This window comes from Musa acuminata, chromosome BXJ1-2 (assembly GCF_036884655.1).
Source record: "Musa acuminata AAA Group cultivar baxijiao chromosome BXJ1-2, Cavendish_Baxijiao_AAA, whole genome shotgun sequence".
Taxonomy (NCBI): Eukaryota; Viridiplantae; Streptophyta; class Magnoliopsida; order Zingiberales; family Musaceae; genus Musa; species Musa acuminata.
The window spans coordinates 14,697,760-14,713,133 of NC_088328.1; the positions used below are offsets into that span (position 1 = coordinate 14,697,760).

The 15,374-nt window shown below is 38.2% G+C and overlaps 1 protein-coding gene across 3 annotated transcripts; it reads left to right on the forward strand.

Annotated features, from left to right (window-relative positions):
- The first annotated feature begins 578 nt into the window (after window positions 1-578).
- On the forward strand, window positions 579-9,599 carry LOC103974810 (uncharacterized). Of its 3 annotated transcripts, none has more exons than XM_009389698.3 (8): window positions 579-729; window positions 872-1,195; window positions 3,979-4,176; window positions 4,294-4,566; window positions 4,876-4,978; window positions 6,317-6,435; window positions 7,997-8,173; window positions 8,498-9,599. In XM_009389698.3, exons 2-8 carry the CDS (start codon window positions 893-895, stop codon window positions 9,314-9,316), a joined length of 1,992 nt encoding a protein of 663 aa, XP_009387973.1. In that variant the 5' UTR covers window positions 579-729; window positions 872-892; the 3' UTR covers window positions 9,317-9,599. The 3 variants fall into 3 exon arrangements, with proteins under 3 accessions (XP_009387973.1, XP_009387974.1, XP_018677477.2); XM_009389699.3 differs by having other exon boundaries at window positions 890-1,195; XM_018821932.2 differs by lacking the exon at window positions 579-729 and having other exon boundaries at window positions 1,058-1,191; window positions 8,498-9,459.
- Window positions 9,600-15,374: the final 5,775 nt, after the last annotated feature.

The window sequence follows — 15,374 nt, forward strand, 5'->3', positions numbered from 1 at the left end:
ATTCTTTATAAGAACAAAAAAGATAAAAGAAACATCTTATCCCTAATCTAAGCCTGAACGTTTTATTTTTATCCACCATAATTCTTGTCCAATGTAGTAAGTACTTACTCCGTAAAATTGAAAGCAAATCTATTTATAATTCATTTAAAGTGTATCGAATTTTGATTCAACAGAGTCAGATAGACTCAAATATAAAATAAAGAATAATATTCGTGTCTGATTCCATCAGACCCATGTGACGCTCAAAGACAATATGAGACAATATCACCTTAGAACATGCTTAGACCTGGGTTCTTTCACTTGAGTAATCGTCCCGTTGTTATATTACAGATTGGCTCCTTGCTACCCAGCACGATTCCCAAATCTGTGATGAACTTCTTCAACCATACTCCCTCCTGGATCAATTGTTGTCCATCTCCAATTTCGATCGAGAATATTGTGCGTGCGGTCAAACCATTAGATCTGACCACCGAGTTCGAGTCCAAAGGTTGGACCCAACCGGCTCTGGACGCTTCCCCAGAGCGCCACATAAAGGGGTCGGGGGTGGTCTTTCATCGACGATACTCCGAACGCGATCAGAGAGCGATCCAAGGCAATCGCGTTTTGAGCCAAGGGATCCCCTCCCCGCGAAGCATCCTTCGGTTTCTTCCTCTACATCTATCTGCGTCTTTTTCTCTCTGCTAGATGTTCTGACATCAGGGAATTGGATTGGCAAGAACCCGATCTCAGGTACCCTTCTGTCCTCTTAGGGTTTCCGTGACGTCTTGATGGTTGGAGGTTCGTTGTTTTTGGTTTTATGTGAAGATTAGAGTTTTCGTGAACGTTTCCCTTTCTTTGATCACGTTGTTTTATTCTTTTGTTACTGAATTAGTGGCTTTGGATCTGCAAGAAAATGGCGACGGCAACCATGGCGACTGCTGCTGGCGCCGCTGCGCTTCTGTATTACACACTGAAGTGGAAACTACACGCCGGTCGATTTCAAGAGAATGGTCAAGGCGAACACGATCAGGATGCATCCAAACCTATTCTTTCTGGGAGGAATCGAGTCTCGCAGAGGCCTGCGCAGGCCCCTGCAACATGGTTAGAGACGATATCGACCTTGTCGGAGACCTTACGATTCACCTACTCCGAAACATTGGGGAAATGGCCTATTGGGGATCTGGCCTTTGGCATCAACTTTTTATTGAAGAGGCAGGTATAACATTGTCAAGCTTTTTTTTTTCTTCTTCTTTCTGAATGTTATTTCGTCTGAATTTCTAGATCACTGCCATGGCAGCATGAGGTTCTTGTTACTAAGGCCATTATGTACACTGGTGGGCTCTAGTTTAGTCACACAGTTTTTCAGTAGGGCTCATATACAGATTCCTTCACGACCCAGGCAACGATTGTGGTATAGAGAAAAATGTAGATTATTGTTGTTTGTGACGCTGATATGTAAATGTTGAGATGGATGTGTGAAGTTACTGGTAAAGATGAAAATAGAAATGTTTTCATTTGTGAACAATTAGATGCAGCTTTAATAGAGGGAGAATTGTTTAAGATGGTATAGATATGTGCTAAGGAGACTTATAGATGTTATAATTAGATGTAAAATGGTCATTATTTGTGGTGTGAGAAAAGTTAGAAGAAGACATAAAATGATTTTTTTTAATTATAATTAAAAGATTTAAATGTTTTTATTTTAACTAAGAATATAACGTTTTATAGAGCTCAATGCTAGTCAAAGATTAACGTAGTCGACCCAAATAATTGGGACATTATAGTTTTATTATTGTTGTATAGTTTTAGCTATTGTTGAAGCAAGGACATGCTATTGCCACAAAGCTCATGAATTGCATGCCAAATGCTGGAATGTGAAGGTTGCAACAATTAAATTAAGTAATTTATGATACCTTTATTGAGTATGACAAAAACATTGTTCCATTTGCAAATCGAATATGTAGGATGGAAGTTTTGACTACCTTTAGGCATAATTAGAGAATCAAGTTTTAGACCTGAATGATATTAGAGGACTATACGTTTGATCTTCTATAGGTAGGATAAAGTTCTGATATATAGTTATGGTTAAATAGATCACACCAAAAGTAAACTCATGGCGTAGAAAAATTATCTGCTAAGTTTGTGTAGAGCTATATCATTCAAGATTACGAATATTGAAAAAAATTAGTTTCTTAAAGATTCATTACATGTGGTGTCTTAATAAAATTTCCTTGTTGATTTTTTATTCTATGCATCTAGGACAGTATCATAACTTAAATCAGAGATAATAGCAAAGGGTTACATGGTGTTAAGGAAGAAACAAGGTTAGAGGGAAAAATCATTCTATGTTATTAGGTGAATAGGAGAGAGAAATATTATATTTTGAACTCTAATAAATTGAGAATTGTAAGAAATTAGGATTCCTTTGCTTTGAGAGAAGCCATTTGTTCTTAGTTGTTCTAACCCAAATGTCAAACTTCAGTTCTTTTAACTGTCAATCAACAATATCTGGTTTTTTCTATTAATAGTTCCTTGTTTAATACAAAATAAAAATATTAAATGATAAGACTGTGTACTTAATGATGCTTTTAGTAGTTGTTTTTTAGTTTTTGATATTTTCTTAGAATGGATATGAGAATATGATCATTGTTATGGGTGGCCTAGTGTGGGTGCCATGTCACTTTCACGTGGTTTGTGATATCTAGCATGAGTTGCCGAATAGTGAGACTTTTGTCCAAAGATGAAGTATCAAGCACTAGCCGAGAGTCCCGAGCCCTTCTTTGTTCCTCGTTTTCTATAACCTCCTCTTCTCTTCACAGGTTAACTTAGGCCTCTGACTCTGTTCTTGTCCACTCACCGGCACCTTCAAATGTTACTTTTCCTTTCAGGTAACTTGCACTTCTTATTCTGCATGCTGACCAATGTCCATCATGTAGGTCTGTACCCTTCTTGTTCAACATTTTGACCAATATCCAGGCCACTTTAGCACATGAGAGCACGAAGAGATGTCATGTGGATGCTTGTTCCACAACCCACTTCAACACCTTGGTCCATAGCAGCAAGAACTGTAACAATTTAGTAACTATTAAAATGAATAATAATCACATTGAATTCCAATGTCAACAATCTGGATCATGTGCCACCGTAATTTGGACATCAAAACTACCATGAACCAGTGACACAAACCTTGGGCCACGGTAGATGTTGAACCAGTTACGCTGCCTACTAAATCACACAAGATATGTGGGTCTTGGTTGTCTTTAGTTTTATTTCTTAATTGTGTGAAATTCGTTGGTAAATGATATGAAATCTTTGAATTTGATGTTGACTTCTGTGGTTTTGAGCTTTTTGTAAATGGATTTGGAGCACAAATGTATTGGTTTTGTAAACTATATAATGTTGAACAGTATTGTTAGGTTGGTCTCTAATTTCAATAATCGAGATAGCTACTATTAGGAAAGTAAAAGAACCATGAACCAGTTTACTGACCCTCACATGGTTCCAAAACCATGCATTTGATATGGTCCATGGTTTGGGGAAGGGATTTTGGGTTCTCTATAAAGGCGACTTTTATAGAGAGACACAATTATCATTTGTTAATTGATTTTAATGATATTTATGTATGTCCAAAAATTTACACTACCTTAAAATCCACTTAATTGTATTATTGATTATTTTATACTGGTCATCAAAAAATTTGTTTAAACTTGTAAATTATTTCAGCTATTTAAATTTGTTTCTTGTTTCCTTATAGACACTGTCTCTTTAGCATGTGGAAACCAGCTTATTGCTTTTGGTAAATGAACATAATATGGTGTTTGGTATGACTGTGATACTTTGCTAATTGTCCATGATAAAAGTTTATATTTTATACAACTTCTTTTAATATCATCAGCATATAATATATGCTATTTTTCTTTGTTGTACATCATTTATGTCTCAAATGTAGGTCTAAGATCTGGCGTTGCAAAGTAATTTATGATCACTTTCACCTTACAGGGGAACTTACATGTAGCTAGTATATATGCTGGTGAAGAAAGTGTACCGCTTAAAGGGGCTGAAATTGTTGCTGAGCTAAAGTATCTTTTGAATTTATTGAATCTTTGCTGGCATTTTTCAAAAAAACCATTCCCATTATTTTTGGAGGCGACTGGTTATTCCCAAGATGATGTCCTACTTCAAAAACCTAAAGCAGGCGTGAGTTATAATCCTGTTGGACATTTGAAAGTTATCTCTACTCACTTTTGTGTGAGCTTTTATGGGGATGTTGCACTTGTAGTTTGTGAAGCAACCTTTCAATTTTTTTTTTTGCAGATCTTGAAGCCAGCATTTACAATTTTAACAGATAAAAGCACAAAAAGCATTCTGCTATTGATTAGGGGGACACACAGCATCAGAGACACATTAACAGCTGCAACTGGTGCAGTTGTTCCATTCCACCACACTTTATTATATGAAGGCGGCATCAGCGATTTAATTTTAGGATATGCACACTGTGGAATGGTTGCAGCTGCTCGGTCAATTGCTAAGCTTGCCACCCCTTGTCTTTTGGAAGCACTGCATGAATATCCAGATTACAAACTAAAGGTGTGTGGTATGTTAACATTTTAAATTGGAGTGCAGTTGTTTATGGTCCTTGGGTTCAATCATCTGGATTGGGAAATTCTTTTAAGTGTATGTGGCACTTAATTTTCGTTTTCTTACCATATGGCTATTGGCTCTCATTCCTGTGTGTGATCTTGATTACACTAAATCATTGTCATCTTCAACATCTGAATGGTTCCATTGGAAGTAAAAGAAATCAAATGAGACTTAACAGAATATTTAAATTGGTTATTGTTATTGAACATGTTATTTTGAAAAAGCTTTTTTGATATCCTACCCTGATGATCTCAGATAGTGGGACACTCTCTGGGTGGAGGTACAGCGGCACTCTTAACCTATATTTTAAGGGAGCAACAGGAGTTTGCCACTGCTATTTGTGTTACATTTGCCCCAGGTCTGTGCCTTCTGAGAAATTTGTCCAATTAACATTTTGAATTATTTATTATATTAGCCACATTGGCTTAGCTGTTTTGTTTTGCTTTTCACTTGGCATTTAATGGATAATTAGCAACAACACTAACTCTATGAGTTCATGACGCAGTGATGTCTGTCTTTTCTTGCAAACTTTATAGGTTATTCAAGTGCTTCAGTATTTGGTTAAGTTTGTCAGAATTGAATCCATGGCACTATTATGCATATGTTTCTGTACGTATACCTTCGCTTATTCTAAATACAAAATAACTTGCTTAAGGAAGTTATGTCAAACTTTATAATCAAGTATTGTATTTGGGATGGAAATTAAAATAGAGAATTGCATAGAAATTATAGGAACCAGAAAAAGTTCAAACATGAATCATATACTTTAAGAAGACATTACCAATCAGTTCCATTCTCCATAAATTTAGTGAGCTGTAAGTTGGATGTCTGGATTATTTTATGCAAAATCTGTTGTCTGCTGAGATGTGGAATCTAGTAATGTTGGAGTTGTTAAATATTCTTGCTGATTGTTAGTCCATTGTTTTTGAATTTCTAACTTGTGACTTATTTGTGGCAGTATAATAAATGAGTTTTTTTTTTCTTTTTTTGGTGCAGTCAGTAACTCAAACATCTAAGTTATAGCAATGTAGAAACTAAAAGTCAATAACCCGAAGAATTTGGTACAAATGTGGTTTTATGATAGGACTGCAATGTTTGGAACCACTTGATAACAACTCTTTCTGATAATTGTCCTGTCTCATCCGTCTTCTAAGTATCTACCGCAGATTAATTGAGTGTATATTGGATTACAATTTACAAGTAAAAACAGATTAAGATATTAACTTCATGCTGTGACAACATATTCTTTGTTGCATTAATCCTCATTACAACTTACAAATAAATTTCACATGTGGTGACAGCAGTTGTTATCCAGCAAGTATTTCTTACATTTAGAGTTTGTTAAGTTATAGTGTGATTTGACTTGTTATGATACAAAACATGTATATCTTAAAATAGTTTGGAAAATAGACTTTGTTTTATCAGCCAAAATCTGATTAGTTTAATAAAAAACACAATGTCCATCTTTTTCTTGGCGTAATCCTTCTGAACCTTTTTGTATGATGATCTCATGGACTTCTTAGACTAGTTTTTTAGTCAGTGGCGGTGTTTGTATTCATACCCAGGGTTTTTGGTGTTACACTATCATCTATACATGTACAGAGAAATGTGCTGTGCTGAATTGGTGCAGCTGTAATTTACTGTTTATAGTATTTTGTTCTGCATTAGTGATAAAATAAAATCTATTGCAATGCAGCTGCTTGTATGACATGGGAGTTAGCAGAATCAGGCAGGCACTTCATTACTTCGATTATTAATGGAGCTGATTTGGTTCCTTCCTTTTCAGCAGCATCAGTAGATGACCTACGCTCTGAGGTTAGACACTTAGACTTGCATATGTACAATCTACTTTATTTGATCGGGTAGGTCAAGTTTCATGTTATGTCCCGTGGCTGAGCAGTGCAAAAGAAATGAAGTTTGAAATTTTCTGGAAAAAGAATGAAAGCCTGTCTTTTCCTCTATGGCATGTTATGTGCTTAATTGAGTGCTTGTTCTGCAGTTCCCAATTTTTTATATTTTGTTTCTCATATGCATTTAGAAAACTGTTTGATTTGGTTGAGAAAGGCATCCTTAATCTGTTTATACGAAGTGATATAGTTTTTTTCTCTTTTGTTGCCATGGTCTCAAAGACAGCATAATCTGATTGTGTTTTGATTGATTTTGGCTGTAAAGTCTACACTAAAATTTCACAGCAGAATGATTGATCATGCCACTTGAATTTTGTGCTACTACAAATGAAAGTTAGCAGTTAAATTTAAACATGCTTTGCCACATGGTATTAAACATAGGTCCAACTGGTTTTGATAACTTTTAGACCGCTGAGGTACCATTGGATATTATTGAAAAACAATAATAGAAAAGTTAAAATACTGACCGGTACCAAGCTATATGGTCCATCGCCAGCCCTTGGTGGAACCACTAGATACTGATTGGATCACACTAATCCGATTGTTATTTAAAACCATGCTTTGCATACACATCAACACTTCATAAATATTTGTTGATCACTTAACATGTAAGCTCATTTTAGCACCGGTAACATTACTGGAACCTCTCAGTTAGATCATGGTGTAAGGCTGATTTTTCCTGCTATTCCAACTTGCTGCAAACTGATTGAAAGTTTTTGTCATCTATCATGTTAATAATTGGAGGTGATATAACCAAATTAGTATTAGAATGACCTATCTCAGATACCTAGGCAAGTGAAATTACTTCTCTTTTTTAGTGCCAGCAATCTAGTTTTTGGTGCTTATTTTATTTTATCTTGAAATTATCCTTGCTACTAAAATACATAGTAGTAGCAATACCAGGAATGCACAAAGTGATGTATGAGTATCCAAAACATGTTTTTTTGAGCCTTCAGTTTGGTTCACATGAAAGTTTATTGCTACTGCTGTCATCTTTTCTCCTCTGGATATCCATCAGTTGGTTTGGACAGCACTAATATATAATTTTCATTTGCATCGTGCATTCCTCTTTTTTGTGTGCTGTTACATATTATTTTGCCAACAGTCATGTGGCATTGCAGAGATAAGTACAACACTAATTAAAACTAATGACTTAAATTTGGATGGTTTGATTCTAATATGGATATTTTAACTCGGAAACTGGGCTTTGGTCATGAATGGGAGAGAGTTATCAAAGAAAAGGAATCCACCACTTTACCATAAATGATTAGCTTGATTAGAAAAAAAAAATGGTGACATTTTCAATGTCAAAATCTCTATATATAAGTGCTTTAGAGGTGTGTGCTTTGTGATGTAGTAGCAATTAAGATACTGTGAAGCATGTACATGCTGCCTTGAAGCTTTTGATTTGAGAAGCATCTTTCCACAACAAATGACTAATTATGCTCTTCTTATGTTCTTTTACACAGGTGACAGCATCAGCATGGCTTAATGATTTACGAAATCAAATTGAACAGACAAGGATATTGAGCACAGTTTATCGTTCAGCATCTGCTCTAGGGTCTAGACTTCCATCAATTGCTAGTGCAAGAGCAAGAGTAGCTGGTGCTGGTGCAATCCTACGTCCTGTATCCAATGGGACACAGGTGTAGTTCATTCATCTCTTTTAGTTCTGTAGTCTGATTTTTCCTGATACAAGATATTCTCCAGGAATTGGTCTACTGGTGAAACAAATCATTACACATATTGAAGTTTTTCACATGTATGATTGCAAAGGGAAACTAAACTACTGAAGAGTTACGTTGCTGTTTGGATTTACATATATACCTATGAATAATCAAACATTAAACTAACATACGATAATCAAATATGAAACTAACTAGATATATGAGACCTAAAAAAGATACAGAATATTAATACGTCTCTTCTTTTCTTTTCTCTTGCTGTTTGATTAATGTTTTTCTTAATAGGTTGTCATGACCAGAGCAAAAAGTGTGGCTCAAGCTGCATTGAGTCGACCACCTCTTCGTATATCGTCATGGTCATGTATTGGGCCCCGTTACCGCAACAAGGCATCTTTTCCGATTACAAGACGAGAAGAGAACATTGAAGAGTCATCTATGATAACAAAAGAAAATGGCGAGACTATTGCAACATTGACTGAAACTACCACTGTAGAGACCACAGAGATTACAACTCAAGGTGTAGGATGGACTTCAGACCTAGATTGCTCGCATTCCAGTGCAATTTCTCATGCTGATGGCCCGGTGAACACTGGTGATATCAGTGATGATGAGGATGCAACTGGTCAATGTAGGAACGAGGACAGCATGACCGAGTATGATTTGTGGCAGCAACTGGAGAATGAGTTGAACAAGGCAAGGCAGAACGAAGAAGTTGATATTGATAATGAAATAAGGGAAGAGGAGAATGCTGCTGCCGCTGCACATGAAGAGGTTGAGGGCACATCAGAAGGCATTCTTACTGAAACAAAGGAAGTGCGGAGGTTCTACCCCCCTGGGAAAATCATGCACATTGTGATCTTCCCTCCAGAGGAGACGACAAACGAAGAAGATTCTGGTATCCATCATGATGGTGAGAACCCAGAGCCAGAGTACAAGACTGGGATCTTCTTGACCCCAAGGTCACTTTATGGTAAGTTGAGGCTCTCACAGTCCATGATCAATGATCATTTCATGCCAATTTACAGAAGAAATATTGAGCGACTCATCAGTATACTCGAGAAAGATAACTTCGAGGATGGACATGGTGATGAAGCCATGTTATAGCTGATGAGGTACCATAAGACTGCTGAATAGGAAATGATACAGGTGCTGGAATGTACAGTATTCTTCTTAGGTTAGGTAGCTTGATGTCCTCCATCAATCTGTATCACCTTACCAGAATACAGATCAATCTGGTGTGATCTGTATCTTCCCTTCTAACAAATACTGACAACATACATGGAAATCTGACAAAGATATTAACCTTTTCTTTTTTATTTCCTCCAACATTATTTGTTAAACATTGTAAACAGTGTCGATTCTATCTGATCAGTTGCATTTCTAAACCTGCAGGTGTTTGTATTTTGATTCAGCTTATTTTTCTCTGTCTCAGCTTATATTTCATTGGATTAATAATTTTTGTGAGGCTACTGTCACAGTACCCAAAATCTTGATCATTGCCAAACAAACGATAAGAAGAGAAAAAGAGAGAAAAGAGCCGAGTCTTTTTGTGATCAGCTTCCACCGTATGATGATACAACGATTGAAGAGCCTTCTTATGTAGGACCTCGGCGCGAAACTATCAATGGAAGGCTACCCGATGGCATCTCACGGTCACGATATGGCGAATGAGCTGCTGTCGTCGCTCCGCCTCGTTGATCGCTCGTCAGTGCTCCTGACCCGATGTGCCGACCGTTGCCCTGCCCCGTCCCTCATGTATGCCGCGTGGCTTCGTGACGCCACCTCCCCCTGCGTCTCTGCAGCGGCGGCCACCTCGATCCTTTCGACGACCTCCTTCAGCCCAAGCCACCGGTCGAGATCCGCCTCTGTGCACTCCACCTTGACCCGGACCAGTCGCTTCATATCAGCCACCGACGTTTTTGCACCGGCCACGATGGTGGGGTCCAGGATCTCGTCATCCCGCCCCTCTCCCATCGCGTTCGTGGCCCAATCCACCACGTTTGTACTGTCGTTGACGTTGTTGAGTTTCTGCGAGGGGAACTTCCCTGTGAGGAGCTCGAGGAGGACGCTGAGGCAGTAGATGTCAGACCGGGCAGACAGGGGCAGCTTGCGAGGACCTCGGGGGACCCGTGGGCTTGCATGGCGGTGGCGGCCTGTGCCGGGTTGACCAGTACGAGAAAGCCGTAGTCGACGAGGAGCACGTTGCTGGACGTGAGGTTGCCGTGAGGCGCCTCATTGAAGGGGAACTCGGCATGGAGGTGGCCGAGGCCGCGCGCTACCCTTCGCGATCTTGAGCCGCGTTAGCAAGTCCAAGGACGCATGCTCGATGTCGTGATTGCCGTTTACTGTTAGCATAAAATTTATAATATGCTATAGAAAAACTTTGATTGAAATCAAATAACGATAGATCAGTTTTACGGTACATACCTTTTAATACAATTTGAAAAAAATCACGGTCTAATCTACAAAGACACTATCATCTAGATCCAAGTATCACAATAACGTCGATTGGAAAGAGAACCAAACACTTCTCTCTATTAGGATCGTAAAGATACTAAGAGGGGGGGTTAAATTAGTACTTTTGAGAAATTACGATTTGAAAACTTTTGTTTGATGAAACTTGTATCTACGTTTAACTTGGAATGTGAATAAAATGAGTGAGCAATTAAATTAGTTAGTAATAAGAATAAAAAATATAAATAAAAATATAAACTAGATTTATAATGGCTAGGGTGTCCCTACTTCGTTAACTCCCGATTCCTCTTCACTCGAGGCTATTAGTTTTGACTATCGATTTTCTTTCCAACGAGTGAAGATCAACTACTCTTGTTATAATTCTTTCTCCTTTTCACAGGCTCAGGAGAGAACATTTATACCCCTCTTTTATAAAGAGACCTCACTCCTCTCTTACAACGACTTCTAAACCCTAGGAGGAAGAGATTTAATACTTTAAGAAATATTATATATTTTTTTTCTTAAGAATTCTTTCCATTTTCTTGCTCTTTTTCTTATTATCTCAAACAAAAATGAGTGAAGTATTTATAGGCCCCAAATGACTTCAAAATTAAGCCAAAAATTTAAATTCTTAGATTTTCGAGGTACCGACGGTACCACCTTCCAATATAGGTGGTACCACCACTGACCCTGGTAGTACCACCGTCGGGTTTTTTAGAAAAGTACATTTTGTACTTTCTAGCTCACAAGCGATTCCACCGCTTGGTCTAGCGGTGCCACTACTTGGCCCAACTTCAAGTCACTAAATTACCCATCTAATAGGCTCAATTCAACTATGATTCAGGCCCAATGGGCCCCTAGTCAAGTTTGCATGGTTACATCGAAAATCAACTTAATTAAAATCTAAACTACTTTGATCAACACAAACGATTGCAAATATGAATCCTATATTATCTGGCATGTCATTAGTGTAGGAAAATCTATGGGCAACATCACATGTGTAACGAAAGAATAAAAAGAAAAAATCTAGATTTCCATAAAAAAGGTTTCATCATCGTGCGAAGATTAGTGCACAAAAACTCGTGAAATTGAAAACCATATGTGAGATAGTTGTGTTGCCTATGGAGATTACATATCCCTAAGTTCTTACAAATATGTGGGAGAGGATGACGGAGGTCAACTATTCTCCTCTCCAGTGGTGATCCACATGGTAGGGGTTATTGAATCTCAGATTTTAATGATGAAGTCAATTGTAATTTATTTGATCTAATCTATATGTTGAGAAAAGTGTGTAAGATTAACTACGATAGTAGTAAGACATAAAGCAGGTATTGTGCCAGAGTCAAGATCGAGATCACGTTGGGAGTTCGAGAGTTCATCGGAAGTTTGAACGTTTATCGGAAGTTCTGCCGGAACCAACCGAGAAGTCTAGGAGTTTGCCAAAGAAGCTCGTCGGAACTTGCCAAGAAGATCATCGTAAAGTCTAGGGGCTTGCTAGGAGTCTGCTGGAGCATTGCCAAGAGTTCGTCGGATGTTCGTCAGAAGCTCGCCGGAAGAACAATTGATGCACCGGAACAAGAAGTGCAGTAAATATATCTTAATTGTTATAGTTAGAGTGTAAATTAAGTTAGGATTGGGAGGTAATCCTACTAACTTAATTAGGAGCCAATTGGGCCCTTAACAGGGCTGAATTGAGCTGAATTAAGCACCCAATTCAGCCCTTGAATTCTTGGCCGGCGGTGGCACCGCTTGGAAAGTAGTGCCCCAGGAAATCTGGGTGGTGGTACCGCTGATAGTTATTGCTGCCAACGGTGGTACTGTCAAAGCTCGGTCTTCGAGCTCTGTTAGGCGATGGTACCGCCCAGACTGAGCGGTAGTACCGCCTAGTGTCAGGTGTCAGGTGGTGGTACCACCAAGATCTCGAAAATCTAGGATTAGACACTTTTTGGCTCCATTTTTGAAGCCATTAGGGCCTATAAAAACCTCACCCTTTTTTGCATAAAAGGGCATGAAAGCATTGAGATAATCTTGAGTTGTTGGGGTGTAAAGGTGTTGTAAACAAGTGCTAGAGTTCTCCTCCTCCCTTTCTAAGTTTTGAGATCATTCAAGAGAGGTGGTACTGCCAGAGCTCGGTCTCCGAGCTTTGTTAGGCGATGGTACCGCCTAGACTGAGCGGTAGTACCGCCTAGTGTCAGATGTCAGGTGGTGGTACCACTAGGATCCCGAAAATCCGGGATTAGACACTTTTTGGCTCCATTTTTGAAGCCATTGGGGCCTATAAAAATCTCACCCTTTTTTACATAAAAGGGCATGAAAGCATTGAGATAATCTTAAGTTGTTGGGGTGTAAAGGTGTTGTAAACAAGTGCTAGAGTTCTCCTCCTCCGTTTCTAAGTTTTGAGATCATTCAAGAGAGGTGGTACTGCCAGAGCTCGGTCTCCGAGCTTTGTTAGGCGATGGTACCGCCTAGACTGAGCGGTAGTACCGCCTAGTGTCAGATGTCAGGTGGTGGTACCACTAGGATCCCGAAAATCCGGGATTAGACACTTTTTGGCTCCATTTTTGAAGCCATTGGGGCCTATAAAAATCTCACCCTTTTTTACATAAAAGGGCATAAAAGCATTGAGATAATCTTAAGTTGTTGGGGTGTAAAGGTGTTGTAAACAAGTGCTAGAGTTCTCCTCCTCCGTTTCTAAGTTTTGAGATCATTCAAGAGAGGTGGTACTGCCAGAGCTCGGTCTCCGAGCTTTGTTAGGCGATGGTACCGCCTAGATTGAGCGGTAGTACCGCCTAGTATCAGATGTCAGGTGGTGGTACCACTAGGATCCCGAAAATCCGGGATTAGACACTTTTTGGCTCCATTTTTGAAGCCATTGGGGCCTATAAAAACCTCACCCTTTTTTACATAAAAGGGCATGAAAGCATTGAGATAATCTTGAGTTGTTGGGGTGTAAAGGTGTTGTAAACAAGTGCTAGAGTTCTCCTCCTCCCTTTATAAGTTTTGAGATCATTTAAGAGAGGTGTGAGACTTATAAGGGTTCTCTCCTAAAACTGTGAAAAGGAGAAAGTGTTGTAAAAGAGGTGGTTGGTCTTCACCTATTGAAGGAAGGCCTTTAGTGGACGCTGGAGATCTCATCGGAGGAGGAATCCGAAAGTGGATATAGGTCACGTTGACCGAACCACTTTAAATCCTGGTTTACTTTTCATCTGAGCAATTTACATTACTGCAAATCTCCTTAATCCTCTTTTGCACTTTTACAAAAGCTTTTAAGTTCATAATCTCTCCAAAATAGATTGAATCAAAACCATTTTCGTTCGAATCAGTTTTAATCGAAATGAAAGTCTTTCGAATTCAAAAAGTTTTCCACTGCATTAATTCACCCCCCCTCTTAGTGCTGCTCTTGATCTTAACAATTGGTATCAGAGCAAAGTTCACTCTCATTTGGTTTAAAACCCAAGAGAGATGGCATTTGCCGGCAACCTAGAGGGCCATTCAATTACATATCCGCCCATGTTTAATGGGATGGATTACACGTATTGGAAGACTAGAATGAGGATCTTCTTAATTTCAATAGATTTTTAAGCTTTGGAACATTGTCGAAAATGGTTTTTAAAAGTCTTTTCTTCCAATGAACGATTGGAATGAGTTGGAGAAGAAGACTTTTACACTAAATGCCAAGGCTATGAATGCCTTATTTTGTGCATTAGATAAAAACGAGTTTAATCAAGTATCAATTTGTGAAACGATTTTTGACATTTGGCACACACTCGAAGTGACTCATGAAGGCACTAGTAGAGTGAAGGAGTCAAAAATTAACCTTTTAGTGCATTCTTATGAGTTGTTTCGAATGAAACCGAGTGAGACCATTGGAGACATGTACACCTAATTTACGGATATTGTCAATGGTCTAAAAGGACTTAGCAAAGGTTTCTCAAATTTTGAATACGTTAATAAGATTTTAAGATCCCTTCCAAAAAGTTGGGATTCTAAATTAACGACTATTCAAGAGGCTAAAGATCTAAATAATTTTCCTCTTGGAGAACTAATTGGGTCACTAATGACCTATGAAATGACATATAAAGCTCATGAAGAACTTAAGGACACCCTTCTAAAGAACAGGAAGGACATAGCACTGAGAACACAAGAAGACCACTTGAAAAAAAACTCAAGTGATGAGGACTTTGATGATGACTTGACACTTTTAACAAAGAAGTTCAAAAGATTCATAAAAAGAAAAAAAATTAAAAATGATACTAAAAATAAATTTAAACCTAAGAAAGAACAAATGATATGTTATGAATGCAAGAAGCCGGGACACTTCAAGAGTGAATGTCCCCAAGTAAAGAGGAGGCAACCAAAGAAGAAGGCTCTCAAAGCTACATGGGACGACTCAGTGCATCCGAAGAAGAGGAGCCTACCATCACCGAGCAAGTAGCTCACTATGCACTAATGGCATTGGAGATGAGGTAACAAGTTCATTTGACGCAAATTTATCTTTTGATGAATTATTAAATGTTTTTAATGATCTATTTGATGAATGTAAATTAATTAGTAGAAAATATAAATTATTAAAAAAGAAGCATGCTTCTCTTGTTAGTGATTTCGATAGATTAAAAGTTGAGCACAATGATAGTTTAGTTTTATGTATGAAATGTGATGAATTAGAAATACTTCAAAAAGAAAACTTGCTACTAAAGGAAACCTTAAG

Excerpts from the sequence above, each read along its gene's own strand:
- LOC103974810 (XM_009389698.3), top strand. The coding sequence starts at position 893 with ATGGCGACGGCAACCATGGCGACTGCTGCTGGCGCCGCTGCGCTTCTG. Across the intron at positions 1,196-3,978 it reads ACTTTTTATTGAAGAGGCAG|GGGAACTTACATGTAGCTAG; the intron begins GTATAACATTGT and ends TTCACCTTACAG. Across the intron at positions 8,174-8,497 it reads CTGTATCCAATGGGACACAG|GTTGTCATGACCAGAGCAAA; the intron begins GTGTAGTTCATT and ends TTTTCTTAATAG.